Raw genomic sequence first — 23,264 nt, 5'->3', positions numbered from 1 at the left:
TAAAACCCACCCTTAGTCTATCGACTGTTCAAAAAGAGGTTACATCAACCCCACAGACTTCAAAGGACATACTCATATCTCTAGTAAAATGTTTCATAGTTGTCAAGCCTTTGTCCTTTGTGTGTGTGTGTGTCTATGTGTGTGTGTGTATGTGTGTGTGTGTGTGTGTGTGTGTGTGTGTGTGTGTGTGTGTGCTGGTTCTGGGGCTTGAACTTAGGGCCTTGATGCTGTCCCTAAGCAGTTTCTTTGCTCAAGGCTAGTGCTCTACAACTTGACCACCACTTCTGGCCCCAATTCTGACTGTTTTTGTATGGTTAATTAGAGACAAGAATGTCATGCACTTTCCTGCCTCAGCTGGCTTTGAACCTCAGTCCTCTAATCTCTGCTTCCTAAATAGCTAGGATTAGAAGCGTGAGCCATAGGTGCTGGTTTTTGAAATGCCACAGCACAAGAACTGCATTTTGGGCTATGTCACAGGCCAGGAAAATAAATGAGCAATACTACATAGAAAAATCCTCTGATAGGTCTCCTCAGATTCTGCCATCATCCCTTCTTCCCATATACCGGCTTCTTTCTTGATGCATAAATAAACCTCTGTGAGATTCTCTAAGTCACTAAACAGTCCACAGCTGTATGTTGAGCTTCCAGTGACATAATAGCTGCCATTTATTATGCTCCTGGCATGCAGTCCTGCGAACATGGAGGCGATTCTGATGTCCTCATGTATGTGTGCCTGTGTATGCCTGTACATGCTAAGTCACATTCATACTCATCCCCCAACCCCCTGCACAGCCCGGGTCACACTGCTGTGCCCTCTGAAGTCCCTGCTCTCCAGCTGGATCATGTACTCTAATCTTCACCACTTCTCTGGAGGACTTAATTCACTTAAAAATCATATAATTGCATTTTCAGCACAATTAGGTACCTAATTACATGACTAGATGTCCTCGATCGGGCTGCACGTGTAAATACTGATGATGTTGTTAGGCATGCTTTGTTACTGGGCTTCCAGGAGGTGTAGCCTTCTGCTCACTGGATGTGGGAAGTGCCTTTCTCTTTTTCTCATGGGGTAGATAGGCAAATGCAAAGCCTGTGTGCTCATGGACCTGGTCAGAAGGTCAAGAAGAAACACAGGAGAGTCTCTTGGTGAGAGATTAAACGTCCCCCACCCACAGCAGACATGGAAGACAATAAGAAAGGAAAGGCCAAAGTGGCCCACAGACAGCAAGATGGCCACAGAGGGCTACAGAGGGCAGGGGTGCAGGGGTGACAGGTCCTAGAAGGAAACAGTGATGACAGGTCCTGGAAGAAAGGAAATGCCTCGGAATTGGAAGCAGGGCGTCCAATCTTCTTGTTCTTTAGAGATTTCTCTTCTTGCATCTAGAAGGCCTCCAGAGACTTTGGGGCTGCAGGGAAGGGCACTGTGCTAATCATAAAGAGCCTCCTTCCCTCAGTGTGACCGTTCGTCCAAGAGGACAATGATGAAGGCTAGATATCTGGGTCTATAGTATACATGTGAGACATTGTGGTTCCTGATACAGTACTAGAACTGGCTACGATTTCCACATAACCTACATTAAACCTTTTGTATGTTGAAGTTAACACTTTCCTAAAAGACTTCAGGAAAAGTCCCCAGGTTTGGAACCAACTTTTCAAGAATGGACATATGTCCAGCTTATCTGTTCGATGTCCAGTTGATGTCTCAATATTCCCTGTACAGAATATGGTAACTTCTTCCTCCCTGAAGAGGACTACTTCCAGTTGTCTAAGAATTCTAAGACTTTACTTTCTCACCATACAATCCAATCACCAAGCAGCTTCTCCACTCTCCCTTCCCATAAATCTCCACTCCTCCCCACCCCTCATGTGAACTGACCAGGGAGACAGAAATGAGCTGCTCTTCAGCTCCTGGCCTCCTTGTTGGAAAGATAGCAAAGCCTTTTTCTTTCTGCAGAAACCCAGTATCTTCTACATATAGCAGGGAAAGAGTCCTTGCTCTTATAACAACCAGTCTGGGTTTTATAGCCTAAGAACAGGGTGCTTGGGTCTATACCTTAGGAACATGCTACCAGGTCAGGGTGCAGACAAAGCTAGGCTGTTCTTCACAGTTATGACCTTTGAGGGCTTCGAAGGCCCATCCCGATGTGGGTGGGAGAATGTATTGAGTATGGGCTTTGGCACAGAGAGATGGCAGGATTTCTGGGCTCCCTGATGTCCCAGCTATCTACACATGTCTTTGACTCTCAGCTCCCTCCTTTATAGCAGTGTCAGCATAATGAAGTCCCCTGGAGGGCTCCCAAGGGGGTGGTATCCAATGTAGTAAAACTACATTGATACCAAGAATGGTATTGTTGTATCCCTATAGGCTTCATATGCACACATGGTCATGTGTAGACACTCACACACACACACACACACACGCGCGCGCGCGCGCGCACACACACACACACACACACACACACATATTCAGGGCCTCAGAAGCCAGAATCTTTCCATTGTGCTACTCACTATCCTTTGTCCCTTAAGTTCTGTTTTTTGGGTATTAGGTATGAAAGACTCTTAGGGGAGTTACTAGTTCACTTCCTCATTAGGAAACAGAAAGATGACTGCCCCTGGTTCCACCCCTTGGCTGTCTTTTTTCTATGCCTAGGGAAGTAATATCATATCCATCTACTATCCCTGTTTCATCACCCTCCACCCCTCATTCTCTCATTGTATTTCTAGCTGATGAAAATACTCCATTACATGTCTCAATCCATCACTCAGATGGACAAGCTCCTGCTTCGTCTTCCCAATCCTCCTTTCAGTATTTTGATTTATATTTGCCCAACATTAATCTTTTAAAAGCAAAGAAGTTATAAACACACACATAACTCTGCCTTCTGTCACTTGAAATCTCATGACACAAATCAACTGCCATCTAAATTAAATGTTTCTTTCACTGAATGTGATAAATGCCCTAGAGACTAATCAAAGAGAAGCCAAACAATCTTAGACCAGTGTCACCTCCAGTGACCATCTCCTGAGGGATAGGAATGGGAGAGCTGGCCCAGTCCTGCTGTTGCAATGTAGTCAATATGAACAGAATCCTTTCTCTATCATTTGTCATCAAGGAACTCAATATCTAAAATTTAGCACACAACCTTGTACTTAGTGGTAGAAGGTTAATCACAACACAGCCCTGCCTTTTGTTAGATTGGTGTGCTAGTTTCTTTGGTAAAGATGAGGAGAGTTTGCTTACTCAAATCAAATACCTGAATAATATCATCTACCCCCAAAGCAGCTACAGGGCTAAATCTGTTCAAGCATTTAGAGTGGAGGTCTTTTCAGGAAGTAGAATAATCTAAAGCAGTAATGATTTCAAATACTTGTGTATTTTTTAAGCACAATTTTATTTTTTTACTGAAACAAAGGTAAAATTTTCAAATCTTTTAAATAAATACATTTGAATTTTTGGGTAATATAAAAGCTGAGGCCTTAGAAATAAAAGAGAGAATATGAATGGCTAAATCCAGTATATATCATATCTCCTTTTCTTCTCTTCCTTTTCCTTGTCTTATTCCTTCTTCCACCATCACTATCATGGATTTGATTCAGCTGCTTGGGTGAGAGGTAGGCAAGGTGACACTTCAGGAAAGAGATTTTTGCAAAGGCAATTCTTTAGAAATGCAGGACAGGGATTGGAGAAGGCCTGAGTACAGTTTGGAAGAGTAGTTGGAAGTACTATTGAGATAAGATCAGTAGTCCAACCTGAGAAGCCAAAAAAGGTAAAAGGAGTGGGTGGGGACAGGGAATCGGGATGTGAGTTCTAGAGGCTGTAGGAAGGCAAGTTGGCAAGACTGAGAAGTCAGGAGTCTGAGAGCTTGAGGTGCTGGCAATAATTGAAGTGTAACTAAAAGTTACAAAGGGAGCATCCACATGGAAAGAGAGAAAGGATGGTTGTGAGTAACATCTTATCATTTCCATATGACCAGTTATTTAGTCACTTTCATAATTATATTATCTCAAATACTAAAAGTGAAGATTTATCTCAGACTTTTAATTTATACAAGAAGTAGGTTTGTAGGGAGAGAGACATAGTTTGGTGGTGGAGTTCATGCTTTACATTGTGTGAGGCCATGAGCTTCATCTTAGCACCACAGAATAAAACCAAAAGGGAAAATAAAAACAAAAAGAAGCAAGCAAACAAACAAAAAACAAGGAAGAGATTTCCAACCATCGTGAGAGGCACCCATGAGATTAAAGGAAAGTGCTTCATAGAGGCAAAAACAAAAAGAAACATCCATGCCTTGGTTCCATCTTTCTAAGTTGCTAACTGAAACTGCAGAGCACCAGTTCCACTTGAATTGAGATGACAAAGAGTACGTTAGGGTAAGTGCATTCCAAATGCTGCCTTCCAGCTCCAAAGCTGCCTCAGTCCTTGTCTGAGCTCACGTTACATGTGGTGTGGGTTTCAGTCAGGGGAGCTCACAAGCTGAAGTGACCTTCATTTAGCACCCAGCACTCCTAGGAGGCAGGAAGTCAGACTAGGCTTTGGTGCCAGCAAATCTGGTTTCCACTCAAGCACACCCCCTTAGACGAAGTACCTTGAGATCTTCTCTGCCTAAGTCTCAGTGTCTCTGCTGTAAAATGAGGGCAGTAGCACTGAAGCTGCTCCCAGGATTCTAGGATCCTAAAGGAGGTCATATGATGCTCTCCTTATCGAGTTATGTATTAATGAGTTCCCAGTGAAGCCCTGTGTTGCAGCTACCCAAGCACTGCCCTATTATGCTGTGTGAGAAAGGAAAGAGAGTGTATGTTTTAATATATACCTATATATATGTTAATACATTTAGGTATATATAGGTGCTGCACCTGCTGGTGCAGACAGGAAGTGGGTGTCTCCCCTCCCTTGTAGACACAGAATCTCTAAGACCTTCCTTTGGGCAAGGTTCCACTCTATACCTATTATTCAGAAGTGAGTGACTCTGAACCCTCTAACTGCCTGGGGTCTGCAGCAGAGCAGAGACCAGTGCTCATATCTAAATAATATGTAGGTATATGTTTTAATATATACCTATATATGCTAGTATATATATATATGCTAAGATATATGTACATACTATATACTATTATCAAACCAATTACATGTTCATAAATTAATATATAATATATTGTATAATACTATATTTTATATTGTATATAATATATTGATATATGATATATAGCTAATACTATATGAGATAATTGAATATAATGAATACAATTATATTAATGCTATCAATCTTAAATATAATTAAATTAAAATATGTAATGTATAATTCATATAATATATAATTAATATACCTACATTAATATTGTAAATATATTATTATATATGGCTATGTATTATGTATGATTATATAAATATATTTAAGTATACAAATTTATTTATATACATTTGTATATATTTGTGTATAAGTATATATAAATATATGCTATATGAATATATATATATATATATATATATATATATATATATATATATGTTGGCACAACATCAGCCTTGATTGGAAAAACTTAGAGACAGTACCCAGGCCCTGAGTTAAGGCTACTACTGACAACTACTTAAAGGTAATAATTTTTGGAAGTGATGCTGTGGCTCAAGTGAAAGAGCGCTAGCCTTGAGCTGAAGAGCTTAGGGACAGAAGAGCCCAGGCCCAGAGTTCAAGCCCCATGACCAACAACAACAACAAAGACAATAATTTTTTAAAAGGTAAACAAATGAATAGAAGAAGAAATTAAAGAGGTAGAGGTTCTTGGGTTAACTGCTTGTATTTCTAACCATAGCTCTGGGGACAAGTCTGAGGATGAAACTGGTGAGCAGCCAGCTCAGGCCTTTAATCAGCACTGACTGCCTAGTGCAGGACCCACAGGTCCCCTGTGGCTGGCTGATAAGAAGCTTATCAGGAACAGGCCTGGGCAGAAGAGCCATTTCTATCAGTTTCAATGGGGAGGGAAAAGGGCCTTCCCAGGAAATATAATAGTTTGTACACTCAGAGCCAGCAGGCAGCTTGTCACTGACACCATGTGCTGTACCTGCTGGTGCAGACAGGAAGTGGGAGTCTCCCTTCCCTTGCAGACACAGAATCTCTAAGACCCTCCTTTGGGCAAGGTTCCACTGTATACCTATTATTCAGAAGTGAGTGACTCTGAGCCCTCTCACTGCCTGGGGTCTGCAGCAGAGCAGAGACTAGTGCTCATATCTAAAAGACCAGTCAGTTCTCCACAACACCATGTATGTGGATGTACATGTATGTGCATAGGTGTGTGTGTATGTACTGATGTGGGGTAGGCTATGCTTACCACAAAGCCACTTGTCCCCTTAAAACTCCATTACCTAAAGCCCACAGGGTAATAACAAAGAAAAACATAACACTGCCTGCAGTTGGCTGGTGGGGTACAGACAGAGGTTGTAGCAGATGCCTAAAGTGCAGTGTAGGCTTTGCCATTTGCTATTGCTAAGGTTTTATGGCTGTTACTCATGCTTTTCCAAACCCTATGCATTTAGGCACACAATGGATACCAAGTTGTATTAAGACCTGAGTGAGTCAGCTTACCATCATTGTCACCAACTTATAAAGCAGAAAGGAAAGTTTCAGTCCACAATCAACTGGGCATGTTGGGTGTGAGAGCATGATGGAGCAGAACAGTTCAACCCACAGCCCAGCAGTGAAGAAAAGAGGCAGTGTCCTTCATGGGCACCTGCAATGACCTAAAGTCCTCCCATTGGGCCCTATTATCATTCCTTAGTGCTATTCAGGGATCAAACATTTACCACATGGGCTTTTGTAGGGATACTCAAGTTCTAAACTATAGTAGGCACCAGGAAGGGCCTAAGGAGGTTCTTAGAGATTCTGTTTCGGTAGGGAAGGGGAGATGCCCACTTCCTGTTTGCACCAGTGGGTACAGCACATGGTGTCAGTGACAAGCAGCCTCTGGCTCTGAGTGTACAAACTATTAGATTTCCTGGGAAGGCTCTTTTCCCTCCTTATTGAAGCTGTTAGAGCCCAGGCCCAGAGTTCAAGCCCCATGACCAACAACAACAACAACAAAGATAATAATTTTTTTAAAAGGTAAACAAATGAATAGAAGAAGAAATTAAAGAGGTAGAGGTTCTTGGGTTAACTGCTCATATTTCTAACCATAGCTCTGGGGACAAGTGGCTCCTCTGCCCTGGACTGCCTCTGATAAACTCTTGTGTAATAACAGTCTCCTCCCTTCCTGGATCTTTGTCCTGGGAACAAATTATTTAGGGAAAGAGACACATGGGGTGAGTCTGAGGGTCCATGTTTAGAATGAGCACATCACCTCCAGTGTTCCTTATTGCCCATGGGAGGCAGATGAGTTACATGAATTTGCACCTGATAGGGCCAGTTCAAGGCCTGAGAGTAAGGAATCCTGGGAGGAAGCTGAGCTGTGTGAGCTTGAGCCATTCAGATTTGAGAAGGAGAAAAGCTTGCATTTCTGTGCTGTGTTTTCACTGTGTCTGAGAAAGCTGACCATGCTGTGGGTTTCCCTTTCCCCCATCGGTGCCAACTTGGGCCCAGAGCAGTGAGCTGAGACTCCTCTGGTCAGTACTCTTTAGAGCTTCTTTTCCCTGTCCATTGCTAGGCCAGCCTTTCCCCACACCCCAAAGGAAAAAGGCTCAGCTCTGAGCTCTGGTTTGGGTTGGAGCCCCAGGTTTCCATCATTTGTTGCTGCAAGCATAGCCCCCTGGCACATCTTACCAGTCCTGAATGGGGCTTGCTCAGGTGTCCTTGTCTTGTTTCTTGCTCTCCTTCATAATCCCACAGGCTCTGTGAGCCACGGGTGCTTGAGGGCAGTGGCCCTGCACACACATTCATTCCCTATACAATGACACTGCTCTTGAGGCTGCAAAAAAGCTTCACCCAGGAGATGCAATCAGCAATTTCAGACAAATTTTGAAAACAGCCCTGTATGATCCATGTGTATGTGTATATGCAAATATGCACACGTGTATGTCTGTGTACACATATGCAAATTGGGCAGTTGATGGCTGCCACTGATTTCAGGATTCCAGAAAGTTTCCTCCATCATCTTTTTCTTTTCTAATGCTCACACATGACATAATTCACCCAAGAACAAGCTCAGCAATTTGCTAAGGGCTACTTGAGGTCTTGAGGAGCCCTCTGATAGTTAGCAGTCTTAAGTAAGAACTTGAAATGGTGAAACTTGAAATGGTGAAGCTCTGGGTGCTACAACAAGGTCCCACTCATTGACTCTTTGATACTTCATCTATCCATCCTTAATTTCCCACTCTATTACCCCAGTCCTATTGTTTCTGGATCAAGCCAGGCTTGCTCCTATCTCATAGCCTGTGTCTTGTCTTCTCTCTACTCCTCCATGCCTGCTCTTTGCTTCCATTGGGTCTTTAGGTCTTTATCAAACATTACCTCCTCCAGTGACACCTGCGCTGGCCACAGCCTTCATATGGCACTTTTGTTCTCTTCCCTCCATACTACTTTTCTGGACTGGATCATCTTCCCTAGTTCATGGCACCATCCAATGGACTGAGCATTGTATCTGAGTGTCTGTGTCTTGTCCTCATCAGATCCACTTTGGGATAATTACTTGTTCAATGTCACATTCCCAGGGCCTGATGAAGAAATTGGTGTTTCTCCTTTGTAAGTGAAATGTGACTCCTGGGACCTAGGTTTGCTGGTGCAGGTGGTTGAGGCAAAGCCTGAATAGAGCACCTGATCCTTGTTACTAAGCAAACCCTCTGACTCTTCCTGTGCTTACCCATTTTATCTGCTCTTAGTTGATTTTTTGAAACGATGAGTGTTAAGCCAAATGCCAATGGCGTATATCTATAATCCTAGCTATAAAGGAGGCTGAGATCCAGAGGATTAAGGTTTAAGGCCAGCCTGGACAGAAACTCCACCAGATTCCACTGCCAATTAACCAGAAAAATGTGGGACCGGGGGCATGGCTCCAGTGGCAAAACACTGAACAAGAAAACTGAGCAAGCACAAGGTCCTGCATTCAAACCCAATAGTGCTAGTGAAGAAACAAAACCAAAGCAAACCTCATGTTTTAAATAAAGAAAACGCCTTTGAAATTAAGTCAGTATGCTTCCAATGAATGAGGTCCAATTGTGCATGCACAGACCACCAGCTGCTTCCTCACCTCTAATCACCTTTCTCCACGCTTTGGCCCATAGACACAAAACCCCATCCCTAGGAGGCAAATCTGATTCTCTTTCTCCCATCTCCATATATGGCCTCCTGGTGAATAAACTCCATTTTGTAAAGCTTTTTAATGCCTCTGATTGGCATTCCGTAAGATGGCATGATGGGAAAAACAAGCCTGGTTCACGAATAAGAGGAGCGATAGACTCAGTTAAGACCATGACTGAGTTTCTTTTATGAGCTGGCCAGATGACACAGTGAACCTCAGAATCTCCACCTCCGTATTTGGTGATAGCCTTCTGGGATGGGGACTGGTATCTATAAGGAGATGGGAAGCATGCCTGGTCTGCTACAAACCATACGGAAAGACCATTGTTTTGCCTATGCAGAGGTGCCAATTAGAACACAGTTGTGAGCTGTCTGTTGAGCTCTGGTTAAGTCTATCTGACATGCTTTGCACCTGCCCAAGTGAGGTGAGGGTTTTCTGAATCCCAGTGGCAGAGTCTCAATGTCTATATTCATAGAGGATGTGAGAGTAGAGTGCAAGAAAGGAAGTATAGAAAACGGTCCCTATCCTGGCAGCTTAGGTAGGACAGAGTAATAACAGGAGTTTAGGTGCTTCCTGTGGACTAGATCGACTCAGCCTGAGCACACTTCCCTGTCCACTGCTTATACCCTGACCTCTCTTTGCTATGACTTTCTTCTCTGGCTTCCTATCATCCCTCAGGCTGGCCTCCCTGGAGAGGGACCCCATGGTCCAACTGGGCTGTTGGCCAAGGAGTTGCACCATAAGAAGGTCTCTGTTGGGTTAAGTCAGGAGTTGGTATCTTTTTCTCTACAATGCAAAGAGCAAGTGATTTAAGCTTTGTGGGCCTGGGCTACCTACCCAGCTGTGCCATTGATGCATTACAGCGGTGTGGACACTGTGTAAATGACATAAGCAACAGCATGCCAAGAAATTTCATGAAAGCAGGCAGAGGTAGTAGTCAACCTCTGTACCAGGTTTTCAGGCTTCTGTGCTCTCTGTCTCTCTGTCTTTCTCTCTCTCTCTCCCTCCCCCTGTCTCTCTGTTCTACGTGTCTTGATTCTCAAGTTAACACCCACTGCACCTACTAAGTGCACCCCAGGCTTGGCCTTTGGCCTGGACCCTCACCTAGCTTTCTCTAGCAACAGTGGCCAGTCTGTACCTTTAACTCTGATTGGTGCCACTTGAAACTTGTGGGGTTTTCAGAGTCTGTCAGTTTCTCCTGCAGTGTGTTCCCCTATCAAGTCTCCTATAGACTTTGAATAACTATGAGGTTGTAAGGACACAGGTGTTAATTAGCTGGGAGTGGCAAAAAGGGACAAGGTCAGTAGTGACAGCGATGGGGCCATGCTCATGGCTGCCTGGGCGCATGAGGGCTGCTATGATTGGACCTTGCACATCTCTTTCTGGAAGATAGTCTTCAGTGGCTCTTGAGTCTTGGGATTGTTGGGGTCTCAGGAAGGGCCTGGCTAAGTGATCACAACCTCAACTGAGAACTGAACCTGAACTGAACAACTAACTCCACCTGGGGTAGAGGAGCTCTGGGCAGCAACCTGCAACAGCATGGCTGTCCAAAGTGGGATCTCTGGTCTGAAGGGAGACACCATGCAGAGTACTGGGGCAGAGAGCTTGTCTGTACTTGGTAAGGCTTTCATATGCAGAGAGCTCACAGAATCATCTTTGGGGATCATCAGGACTCCCCAAGGAAGGAGGCAGACAGTGTGGCCAGCACTTTATCACCCCCAAGTCTGCTCCTTTGTTCCCACAGTCCCAGGGCAAAGGAGGTTGGGTGAGTAACTAAGATAATTGTGGCTTTTATCAAAAGCACCACCAAAGGGGAAAAAAAGGTAAAGAAAAAGGCTGGGAGGAGAGTTAGACAGACTCCCAGCCTCCAAAGGGGTGATAACTTGCAATGAGGAGGTGTGGAGGTGTGGAAGAGCCCGTGGAAACACTGGCTCTGTGGGCATCTTCTCTGAGGGGACAGTCACCACCTGTGACTGCAATATCCTCAGTCAAGCTTTGTTTTCTCAGTGAGTGATAGACATCATTTCACTCAAATAAATTGTTCAAAAATAGCCTGTCCCCAATGGGATTCCGCCCCCCCCCCAGAGGCTCCAGGATTCTTAAATAGGAAATGACCCAGAGGCAATTACTAAAACTTGACATAAATAAATGCATTTAGTCTATTTGAACCAACATCTTTCAATCCCTTGTGAATCAAAATGTTGTTCTCTCTTGAAATTCATTTCCTGCACATAAGAGGGTGGGTGCTATACAAGGTTCAAAGATGGCCTTGAGTTGGGCCAACTGGATTCAGATCACAGCCTTGATGCTCATAATAGCTTCCTGTGCCCTGAAGATGGAGGCACCACCCTCAGCCACCCTACCCACTTCCCAGTACCATGGAGAAAAAGGAATGCTGGTAGACAAATGTGCTTGGCATTACAAAGACCAGACCACCTTTGCACTGAGTGAGGGCTCTGTACATTGCTACTCTTCTATTTGACATCCTTCCAACTTATCCTTTCTGAAGATTTTTCCCAGAAGAACAGTATTCTCAATAGTCAACACCAATCATTGACAACTTTTTTCCTCCAGGCCAAGATTTGTATCCAGACAACTAAAACTCTATTCAGTAGAATTTCACTGCAATTTCATGTTAGCTTGACATATATTATATGAGGGAGGGTTACACTACTTGATATTGTTCTTTAAATACCTAGGTAACTATTTGGTTATTATTAAGTTGTAGCCGTTTTAGTCTGAAAATCCTGTCTTCATCTCCTCTGGCTTACAAGGACTAGATCTTGGTAGACCCACTCCAAACCCCTGTGGGTCTAGTGAAAGAATCAGGAAAGAGTGAGCTAATTAGTAAACATTTGTAGGTAAGCTGCTTCACAATAGAATTTTACATAGCTTAAACCTGATGCTCAGTCTTGGGACTTATAAAAGAGTTCAATCATGGGATAGGCTAGGACTAAAGAAGGACTGTATGGAAGGTACAACTGGAAAGTGACCCAAATATGTAATTACTGATACATGGTTGAGGATGCATAGATACTCAGAGGGAAGGCCTCCTCTGCCTCCTCTGCTGTCTTTATGAATAATTATTTTCAATGAGGGGGAGCAGAGAGGACACAGTACTAAACAAAATAAAAAATAGCCAAAGCAAGCTGTGCACTGGTGCCTCATGCCACCAGGAGATCTGATGATCATCATTCAAAGCCAGCCCAAGCAGGAAAGTCTGAGATTCTTATCTACAATTGATCAGAAAAGTGGAGCTGTGTTTTTTGGACTCTGATTCATTTAATTTTGATTTAGTTTTAATTATTTGTTTCCATCTACTGGATTGGCATTTGGCTTGTTATGCATATGCGTGTACACACACACACACACACACACACACACACACACACACACACACACACACACACACACACACACACACACACACACACACACACACACACACACACAGCAACCTTTCTGCTTTCTCCAAATTGCTATGACCCTGTCTGTCTGGTGGAGGTGATTGTTGCACAGACCATGAAAGAAATCACCCAAAGCAAACTGTGAAGAATGGAGAGCACTTCAGATATCTAGGCAAACAACACATATTCCCATTGGGGAAACAAAATGAGAGCACTATACCAAACACCGCCTCCAAAACAACAAAAAAAAACCCAGTTCAATAGCATAGTTCAGTTTCATTAGCATTAGCCAAGGCCTGAAAAGGTGCTACCAGTAGCTGAACTAGGAGCCAGTACTCATGTCAGTAATCTTAGCTACTCAAAAGGCTGACACCCAGAGGATCAAAGCCAGGCTCAAGACCACCCTTAACAGAACAGTTCACAAGACTCCATCTCTAAAACATCCAGCAAAAAGCAGGGCTGGAGGCATGGCTCCAGTAGTAGAGTGCCAGCTTAGTAAGCTAGCAAGTGAAATAAGAACAAGGCCCTGACTTTAAACCCCAGTACCAAAACACAAAAATAAAAACAAAATAACAACAACAACAAACATATCAACAGCATTTCTCATTTGTTAGATTTGAATGTCAGGAGGACCTATGGACCAAATGTATGGCAGCTCTAATGTAAGCTGAGGCCATAAGATCCCTCAGAGCTCCCCATTGTAGGGCAAGTAAATTGCTGATGAAATGAAGACTGCAAAGGGGGTGAATGTGGGGAGGAATGCGTGTGGGCATGTGTATGTAATGCCTAGTACATAAATGCTTGTCAGGCATGTGTACCAATGTGTGGACATGTATACATGTATATTTGCATATATAGGAAGGGGAGGGAGAAGGAATGGTACTACCTAACATCAGTATCTCAGGTCTTTCTTTCTTCTGATGCCTGGCTCTTTCTTAGCTCCACTCCCTTCAGCACCGGATGAATGAGTTTCTGGGGGCACAAAAATGTCATTCACAAAGGAAGCAGAGAACTCTGTTTTAGTCTAGCTCCTCCTACGACAATCTCATCATGTGAATTCTGTCAAGTTACTCTCTTCATCTGAACAAGGGGAAGGGCAAAACTTTTGGGGGGGCAAAACTGAGAATTGAATGTAGAATCTTGCACATGCTACACAAGTACTCTATCACTTAAGATCCATATTCAGAATCCTTTTCTTTTTGAGATTTGGTCTCCAAAACTTTGCCTGGCTGACCCTCAAACCCGAGATCCTCCTGCTTCAGCCTCTGTAGAGAGGTACCCACCTTTCATGAAGATGGCAGTGGATGTAGAAGGGCCTTGGAAAGAGTAGCAGAAACACAGGCACATGGCAGCTATGATCGTGGCTTGTTGTAGTTACAAATGCAACACATTTGACAACTATGTGAAAAAGCTGCCAGGTCAGGGGTGGTTTGGGGTAGAGGCATTCCAGGAATTGGCGGGGGCATTCATTTTCTTCCAGTGCCCTTGTAGTCACCCTTACAGGCAGCTGGCCATAACTGTCTCTCCCCCGGCCCCCAGGGATGGTAGCTTGGCCTGGCCTGGCAGCACATGCACAGCTACAAGCTGACCTTTTTTGTTCCCCTTTGAGCAATGAACTAGCAAATGTGGTCTGGCTGTGGAAGGGGGAAGGTCTTTGATTCTGAGGCTGGGAGAGAGGCCTCAGGACTACATAGAGCCAAGTAGAAGGGCCTGGGTTTGTGACAGCTGTGTCTCAGCGTGGCAGATGACAGAGTCCCACATGGGAGAAGACACACCTGGCTACAAGGTTGGAGAGTGGTGATGATGCTTAGAGAAGCCTCAGGGTCTCTGCTGCCACATTTCTAACCTGGAATTGATCACATCTATGTGGGTAACAAATTTGGGATTAAAGGCAGGACCATGTGAATCCCTGCTGATTGGAAAAGAGTGCACGTTTGCCAAATGCCATTCACTGTCTGCTCTGGGGCACCTGTACTAAGACCCCGGCTTTGGGTTTTGGTCTACATCTACTCTCAGCTCCAATCATGAGTGATCAGTGCAACCCCACAGGTTGTCCATGTATGGATTCTGCTAAGCCCCTTTGTCCATATCTACCTTGACTGTCATCTACTTGTCACTTATGGGTGGCCTGACTGTCTCTTCCTTGAGGAGACTTCCTACTACCTGTCACTTGGCTATGTAGCGACCATACTCCAAAGAACATGGATCGCTTGTGAAATAATAAAACTGAGCCAATAAACTTAGGTCATTTAAAAACTTATTCAATAGCTTACAAGGCAAAAAGTGTAAGACCAAAAAATATGGGGCTTGGTGGGGTTTGGGAGTAGGGTCAAAGGAGGAGAGAAAAACAGAGAGAGCGATAGAAGAGAGAGGAGAAACAGAGATAGGTGAATGGTAGCACTGGCCCTATGACCTAGGGTAGATGAAGCCAGAGACATAAGAGACCTCCATGGGCCTCGGCCTGTCACTTTATGGGTCCCTCCTCCCAAAATTGTACTTATGATTATATAGATGATATTATATATATATATATATATATATATATATATATACACACACACACACACAGACAAATATACCCTTTGACCTTACAGCATAAATATCTTCCTTTTGATTTTAAAAGGAACTAAGGCATATTTGTGAGCTCTAAGCCCTACACTTGAGGCAGGTGGGATGGCTGAACCATCCCCTCCTAAACACACTCAGTGTGGTGTAGGGGGGAGGGAAGAGAAGATGACAGGCTGAGGCTGGCCTCTCTGCACAGTTCTCTTATAGCCCATCTCTGGTTTCAGTAGCATCACATGCAAAAGGGAGATAAAAATACCTCCCCTGAGGCTGCTGGGGGTGAAATGAGATAACTTCTGCTAAGTGCAGCTTTGAGTCAGGGATTCAGTCCGTATAGTTAAGAAAGAGATCAGGAGAGCTCCTAGCACTGGTAAAAAGGAAAAGAGGCTGTAAAATTGTTTTCAAGAAAATAAAAAGAATAATGATAAATTTTCAACCATAACTGAACTGAATTTCCCTAAAATTAGATGTTTTGTGGAAGGTGAGAGAAGTTACTTCAAAGGACATGTCAGGCCTGGGCACCATTCAAAGAAGCAGGGCTGGGCTCCCCCTCTGAGGAACTCACACAAGTGGACCTGTGACTAAGGATGAGGTCTGAGCAGGGAAGTTAAACCTCTAAGCAACACCTGGACCATCAGCTTTGGTTCAAAAGGGCACCACAAAGAAGCAGGGAAGCCAAGCACTGGTGGCTCCCATCTATAAATCCTAGCTACTCAAGAGGCTGAGAGCTAAGGATTGTGATTCAAAGCCAACCCAAGACAAGAAAGTCCACAAGATGCTTATCTCTAATTAACCACCAAAAAAGCCAGAAGTAGGGCTGTGGCTCAAGTGGTACATGGTATAGGTCCCTTGAGCCAAAAAGCTCAGGGACAGCATCCAGGCCATCAGTAAGCCTGAGGATCCGCAAAAGGAGAAAAAAGGACCAGAGAAATGGCTGGTGTGATTGGACAGTGAGAGGCAAAAGTGTCAGGACTTGTGGAGAGAGAAGGGGCCTCAAGGGTATTTAGCCAGGGCACTAAAGGAAGGAGTGCCTGAGCCAACAAGAGCTCAGAGTTTACTTTGGACCACGGAGGGCCAGGACTTTATAAGGTTGAAAAAAGGTGCAGTAAACACTGCAATTGATGGCATGCTGTGTAGATCATGCTTGCCTATACTATCTGAGTCCATTCTTCCACCCATCCATCCCTCCACAAGATGTTTCCCCACGGAGAACAACACAGCTGAGATTCCTGATGTCACATAAAATGTGAAGGCTTGAGCCGAGTGCAAGTGTCTCACACCTGTAATCCTAGCTACTCAGGAGGCTGAGATCTGAGGGTTGAGGTTTGAAGCCAGCCCAGGCAGGAAAGGCTGTGAGACCCAATTAACTACCAAAAAATCCAGAAATGGAGCTGTGACTCAAACAGCAGGGCACTAACCTTGAGCAAAAGAGGCTTAAGAACAGCACCCAAGCCCTGAGTTCATGCCCCAGGACTGGTGCACACACACAGACACAGACAGACAGACAGACAGACAGACACACACACACACACACACACACACACACAGACACACACAGACACACACACACACACACACACACACACACACACACACACACACACACACACACACACACGGTGAAAACTGTCTAGTCTAGCATCCCAGGAGAAAAAAATGGCAGAGATGAGATTCCAGGTCTCTCATAATCACACAGTATGTGAAGAAAGGGATTCTGGGGTCCAGTACCGTTCATGCAAAGTGGAGATAAGGAGCTGCACCAGGGTGTGTCAGTGACATGAGATGCTGAGACAGCCCTGCCCATAGTTGCCCCACATGAGTGCTCCAAATTGGAAGCTCCTTTCCCTGGCCCTGTGAAGTGGGCACCTGCTGAGCCCCAAGTGATGTCTAATCACGATGGTTTGGCAGTAAAAGCCAGGATGAGTGGCTGCCACACAGAAGGAAATGAGCAGAAACAAGAGGGATGACAATAAAGCATCAACAAGAGTTATGAATAAAAAATGACGAAGTTGAAGGCCTGAGGTATAAGGATAGGAGAAAGAGCTGGGACCTCAGAGATCAGAGGGCTGAAGCAGATTCCCTCTTCAGCTCAGGGGCTCCCTGAAGAGAGCATGCCTAGGAGTCTGAAGAGGGCAATGTCCAACCCACCCACCTCCCTGACGGAATGCAAGGCCATGGGCTGGGCTCCAGCCAGCACCAGGGGAAAGGGGCCTTTGTCCGTTTCTGCCATTGGCTAAGGTTCTATACAGGCACATTGTTCCGAAGGAATGTATAAAGATTAAAATTTATAACTAAGACCAGGGGCCAGCACTCCTTCAAAAGGTCAGATTATATAACGAGCTAGAAAAATGGCCAGGCCAAGATGAGAGGGAGGTGGGCGCAAGCGATGTGGGGAGAAGGCGAGATCGAGAACATGATTAAAAGCTGGGCCAGGAAGTGACTTCTTGGGCCTCCTTGCTCTGTTCTTTGAATGAGTTTTGGTTTGACTTTCTGTCCATTGAAATTTATTATTTGCTAGCCTCTCAGTACATGCTAGCTTCTGGCCTAGGAGCTGTGGAGGGCAAGACTTTGCAAAAGCACTTCTGGCCTTTGGGATGGAATTAAATAGGACTTTGGAATGGCACCAGCCCTGACAGGGTGGTTCTTAGGGAAGTCTGAGAAGTTATCTACTTTTCTTAGTCACTTTCCAGTGCCTTTGTGCATCAAGCCCTGAGCAAAGACAGGGAGCGACAGAGCCCTTCTGAAGATAGGAGTCCTGGGAAAGGAACAGAAACAACAATCTTTCAGGGTTTCAAAGAGTCCCTAGTCAACTGTGTGAGGTTTCTCAGGTGACAAACAGGTGTGTGTGTGTGTGTGTGTGTGTGTGTGTGTGTGTGTGTGTGTGTGTGTGTGTGTGTGTGTGTGTGTGTGTGTGTGTGTGTGTGTGTGTGTGTGTGTGTGTGTGTGTATTGGATCCCCAACAGAGTTTTGATGCAAGAAGTTGTGGAGGGTGAATCTAGTGAGGAGGCCAGGCAAGGGCAGATGCATGGGGGCCACTAGGCATGCCCCAAGAAGGGCTCAGGGCAGCAGGGTGTATAGCTCTGACAGTTTCTGTTGTCAGACTGGCTTTGCCTTCAGAACCTCAGAGCCCCAAGTCAGTTTTATCTGGTTATCTTCCCTGAGCCTCAAGTATTTCCTCTGCCAAACAGGTAAGAAAAAGCCCATCATCATCATATCTCTCTCTCTCTCTCTCTCTCTCTCTCTCTCTCTCTCTCTCTCTCTCTCTCTCTCTCTCATACACACAGCGTATGGAGGCAAAGCACTTTCCAAGGCTTGGCTTAGAAGCGGTAATGTTGTTCCATTATCAAAAGCACAAAAATAACAACCAACTGTATGCTGGAGACCCCAGATAGTACCCACACTTGCAGGCCAGGTCTGCTTTCATACATTCCCTTAAGAACCACCCTCTCCACTACCACCACTGCTGGGCACAGCACCAGGCTGCCAGCATCCTGTGCCCCACATGACTCCTGTGAAGTAACTTTGCTGTTCCCACCCCCCATGAACAGACAGGAACACTGAAGTTGGGAGGTGCCTCCTATCTTTCCCACAGCAGGCCTGCCCTAACTCTATCTATACAGAGATGCACAGACAGATGGATAGAAGGGTCTTTGACAGGCACAAACCAAAAACAGAGATACATGCCTTATGGAAGCAAGAAAACATGTTCAGTCTCACTTGTAATTATAGAGGTACATTCCAAAATGATAATATTTGGAATTTTACCCATCAATTGGCCAAGGCTGCCAGTGAGTGAACATGAGGGAAGATTGCATTAGAAATGAGTGTAACTTTTAGGAAGAAGTTTCTGAGTGTCAAGAATTTTTTTTTTTTGACAGTCATGGGGCTTGAACTCTGGGCTTGGGCACTGTCCCTGTGCTCTTCAGCTCAAGGCCAGTGCTCTACCGCTTGAGCCACAGTGCCACTTCCGGTTTTCTAGTGGTTTATTGGAGATAAGAATCTCATGGACTTTCCTGCCCGGGCTGGCTTTGAACCGTGATCCTCAGATCTCAGCCTCCTGAGTAGCTAGGATTATAGGCGTGAGCCACCAGCGCCCAGCTCAAGAAATGTTTTAAACACAACCTTCATCCATAGATTAAATTTTAGGTTAGGGAAATTTACCCTAAAAGTATACAGCTGTATGCAAGTAAAACTTAATTTGCAAGGATTTACAACATACGGTTAAAAAAAATGAACTGTGTATTGGTGGCTCTCATCTATAATTCTAACTCCTCAGGAGGCTGAGATCTAATAATTGAGGTTCAAAGCCAACCTTGACAAGAAAGTCTGTGACACTCTTATCTCCTATTAACCACCAAAAAGCTGGAAGTGGAGCTGGGGCTAAGGTGCTAGAGCACCAGACCTCAAGGAAAAAGAGATAAGCCCTGGCCCTAAATTCAAGCCCCTATACAATAGATAGACAGATACACACACCCATACACATATGTATGTACACACACAAACACATGTCTGTATACAAACTAAATGTCCATCAGCAAAGAAATGTATTAAATAATTAAATGTATTAAATAATTAAATGCATTAGATGAAGATATTCATAATTATGTAATTCATACTCTGCAGTCCTGGATGATTTAATCTATATAAGGTGCCACATTTAGGTATAATCTTTAAGATATATTTTTAGAGATAAGCAAGATAAAGTTGATATATAAAAAGCAATATGCATTACATGTGTATATATGTGTATGTGTGTGTGTGTGTGTGTGTGTGTGTGTGTGTGTGTGTGTGTGTGTGTGTGTGTGTGTGTATGTATGAATGTATGCATACACATGCGTACATCTAATGCTTCCAAAAGGATTCTTAACAGTCAATGTAGCTGTCCTTGTGGTGGGAAGAAGTGGTTCTCTTTCCTGTTGTTAACTCTTCATTCACGGTGCAGACATTTCCGTTTGGTTAGTTTTGTAGCCCGTACTTGCTGGGCTCACTTGCACACTGGAAAGTGTTGGGGTTAGGTCTCAAAAAGGTATTTTAGATACAGATTTCTGCTCTCCAAAGATGGGCAAGGCAAATCAGCATGGCCACTTTCTCACCACTACTGAGGGAGCCTCTTCTACTTACTGTAAAAGTGCTTCACCCTTCCCACTGTTAACAGAATACTCACTCCAAGCTTCCTGTTTCCCAGCATGCTTTGCATGCCCCCAGCAACACTTGCCCAACCAAGGACACCCTGGGAAAAGTCCAACTGCTGACTGAGCCAGCCCCCCAAGAGACTCCCAACACCACCAGTATCTGGAGGGATTGAGCAATGGCAGAGATGGAATTTCATTTGGCACTTAATGCAATCCTCTCTGCTGTTGCCAGAGGCGGCAGATTCTATATAAAGCTGCCAAACCTGGCCGTTTCCTCAGTGAGGGTTGACCCTTTTCATTCAAGGGCAAGGCAATGGCGGCTGTGAGTGACTCACTAGCAATAACTTCGGTATTTGGGCTTGGAGAGGCACTGAGCCCAGCTAGACAGGGCAAGGCCGGTGGAAGGAAGCAAGACCTCTCCACTCTAACCTTGGTTTTGCAGAACAGCTACAGCTACATAAACTGAGACAGGATATAGACACATCCTGTCTGAGTTAGCAGCAAGAAGTAGGGCCCCAGGGACCTCCCACAGCAGAGCCTCTGCCATAAATCAAATTGGGAGGACAATCTAGAATGGTATGCAGGCAAGGGCTCCACCAATCTGGGAGGGGAAGTATTTGCAAGTCATTGGTCAAGGTCTGGAAGTGGAATCCTAGAACTGTTGAGGAGAGGGAGTGGAGTGGGAAGGAAGATCCTCTTTAGACCTGGGATGTCTGTGGCCTGAATTTCCTCAGCCCCTGAAGTGAGTACAAAGGCTTCCCTTCTGTTCCCTTAATCCAGGCCCCGAAGCACTCAATGTACACATGTGCATATACACAGGAGAGAGGAGCTCAAGTCACACATACACAAACACATTAATGCTCATGAATGCACAGATCCAGTTAATATAAAGGTGCCTAATGTTTACACATCAGCCTCTATGTCTAACCATCTAAATAGGATTAGTTCTTACAACTCAAACGAGAAATGTTACTATGATGATTCTCATTCGTGGATTAGGGGAATGTAGTTAAGGAAGCTTTGCTTGCTAGTAAGTAAGGTAGAAGAAGGATGGGTGAATGAAGTCATAATATTCAATATACATATGTAAAAATGGAACTAGGAAAATTGAAGGGAGGGGTGAGGTTGGAGGTGATGGGGGGGATGGTTAAAGGGGTGACACTGGTCAAGATTCATTGTACTCATAAACTAATGAATTGAGACCATGTGCAACTATGTGTGTATAGGGGGAGGGAGGCTAAGACACTTTCAGTGCAGAGAGTGCAGCCAAAGCTCCCATGTTCTATAGTGTATGTGCACCCTTAGATTATTCCAAACACACTCACAGGCTTGCACAAGCACGGTGGTGTGCACACATGCCCCTAGTGCAAATCAGCAGAGCTTGACTACTCTCAGTCCTGGCTGTGGCCAGTGGCCTGCATTTCAAGCATTTATAAAAGAGCCCATGCCTCAAATTCCATTATCTTTATCATGTTAATAATTTAGTGTGATCACATGGCACAGAATATCTTCTCTCACACAAACTCTGATAATCGGACTTAGCCACAATTAAACACTTATTTCTAAACAAACAAACAAACCACATAACAAAACAACTAAAAACTTTAGTTCGTTCTCAAAAGCACCACAGCAGAGGAGATGGGGCAAGGCCCAGCAGTGTTTCCAAGCATCCGCCAAGAATCTCAGGACATCGGACTTCCTGTTTTTCCAAACCCGCAAAGGGTCCAGGCCAGCGGATCCCTCCAACATCTGCGCCTCTCCCCTACCGCCCCGTGCGCGCGCGGATGCGGAGTGTGAGCCTGCGGTCCCTGGGAGCTTCCGTGCGCCACAGAAAGCAACTTGTTGTGCGGTTCCTGGGGTGGCCCAACGCGGGGCTCTTAGGCGTGATCTTTATCCTGATAGGGTGCAAGTTCTGGCCCAGACACTACCCAAACCCCACACCGAGAAACTGAAAGCTAGGGAACGAGCAGGGCCGCTGGGGCGCGGGGCGGGAGCCTGGGGTTGGGGACTAGCTTAGTGCCGGCCATCCCGGGGCTGCTGTCAGCCCCGAGCCTACTTGGCGCCTCGTGCGCGGGACAGCGGGTGGCACGCAGGACCCGCGGGGTGTCCGGGTCCGCCGCGGGGCGCTGCCCCCCCCCCCCCGGGGCTCCCGCCCCATCCCCTCGCAGGGCACTCACCATGGTGGGGCGGCGACGATGTGCTGTTGAAGCTGCTCATGGCCCACCGGTGCGGCGCGCTCGTCCCCAGGCGGGACAGAAGACGGCGGTGGAGAGGGTCGCAGCTGGGGCTGTGGGCCTGGAAGGGTGGGAGGAAGCCCCACCTGGGTCACGATCCTCCCGGGGCGGGAGCCGAGGGGAGGGGCTCAGCCCGGAGATAGGCACAGTTCACTCCACTTTTTTTTTTTTTTTCTACAACTTGGCTGGTGGAGTTTCCACCCTTTTTTTTTTTTTTTTTTAAAACACACACCGCCCACATCTGGACTCTGCTGGGCTTCAGCTTTCCTGCGCAAGACCCATTTTTCTGTTTCTTTTTCCATCTGCAGCCACCAGATAGAGAGGTTGTGGAGCGTCCCCCGCCTGGAGCACCGGAAAAACTCCAGAAGTGACCTGGTGGCCTGGCTGGCACACACGAGGATGACAGACCCAAGTTTGAAATCTCGCTGGCTGCTTGCCGGGTTCACAGCTATCTGCTCTGACTAAAACAGTCTAGGACAGTCAATTTTTTTCTTTTATTAACCATATTTATGCACATATATACGGGGTGGTCTGCGATTTGTTTTCGAGATAGTGTCACTATATATTCTAGGCTGGCCTTGAACTCATGATTATCCAGCCTCCTGAGTGCTGGAATTATGTACAGGCTTGCCACCTTGACCAGTTCAATTTATGCATACAATATGTACTGATCAAGCCAGGGCAGTTGGTCTCTCCCCCTCCCT

At 45.2% G+C, this 23,264-nt stretch overlaps 1 protein-coding gene across 1 annotated transcript in view; it reads right to left on the bottom strand.

Moving 5' to 3' along the window:
• The window catches only part of Gypc (glycophorin C (Gerbich blood group)), a 34,015-nt gene extending 11,177 nt beyond the window's left edge, over nucleotides 1-22,838 (bottom strand). The window contains exon 1 of the mRNA XM_069989437.1: nucleotides 22,504-22,838. Coding sequence (XP_069845538.1) covers nucleotides 22,504-22,543 — 40 coding nt within the window. The 5' untranslated portion in view covers nucleotides 22,544-22,838. The remainder of the gene's footprint in view (nucleotides 1-22,503) is intronic.
• Nucleotides 22,839-23,264: the final 426 nt, after the last annotated feature.

Source organism: Dipodomys merriami, unplaced genomic scaffold (assembly GCF_024711535.1).
Source record: "Dipodomys merriami isolate MVZ:Mamm:240054 unplaced genomic scaffold, mDipMer1.0.p SCAF_38, whole genome shotgun sequence".
NCBI lineage: Eukaryota > Metazoa > Chordata > Mammalia > Rodentia > Heteromyidae > Dipodomys > Dipodomys merriami.
The sequence above is the reverse complement of the archived record's forward strand: the minus strand, read 5'-3'. Positions and strand labels throughout refer to the sequence as shown.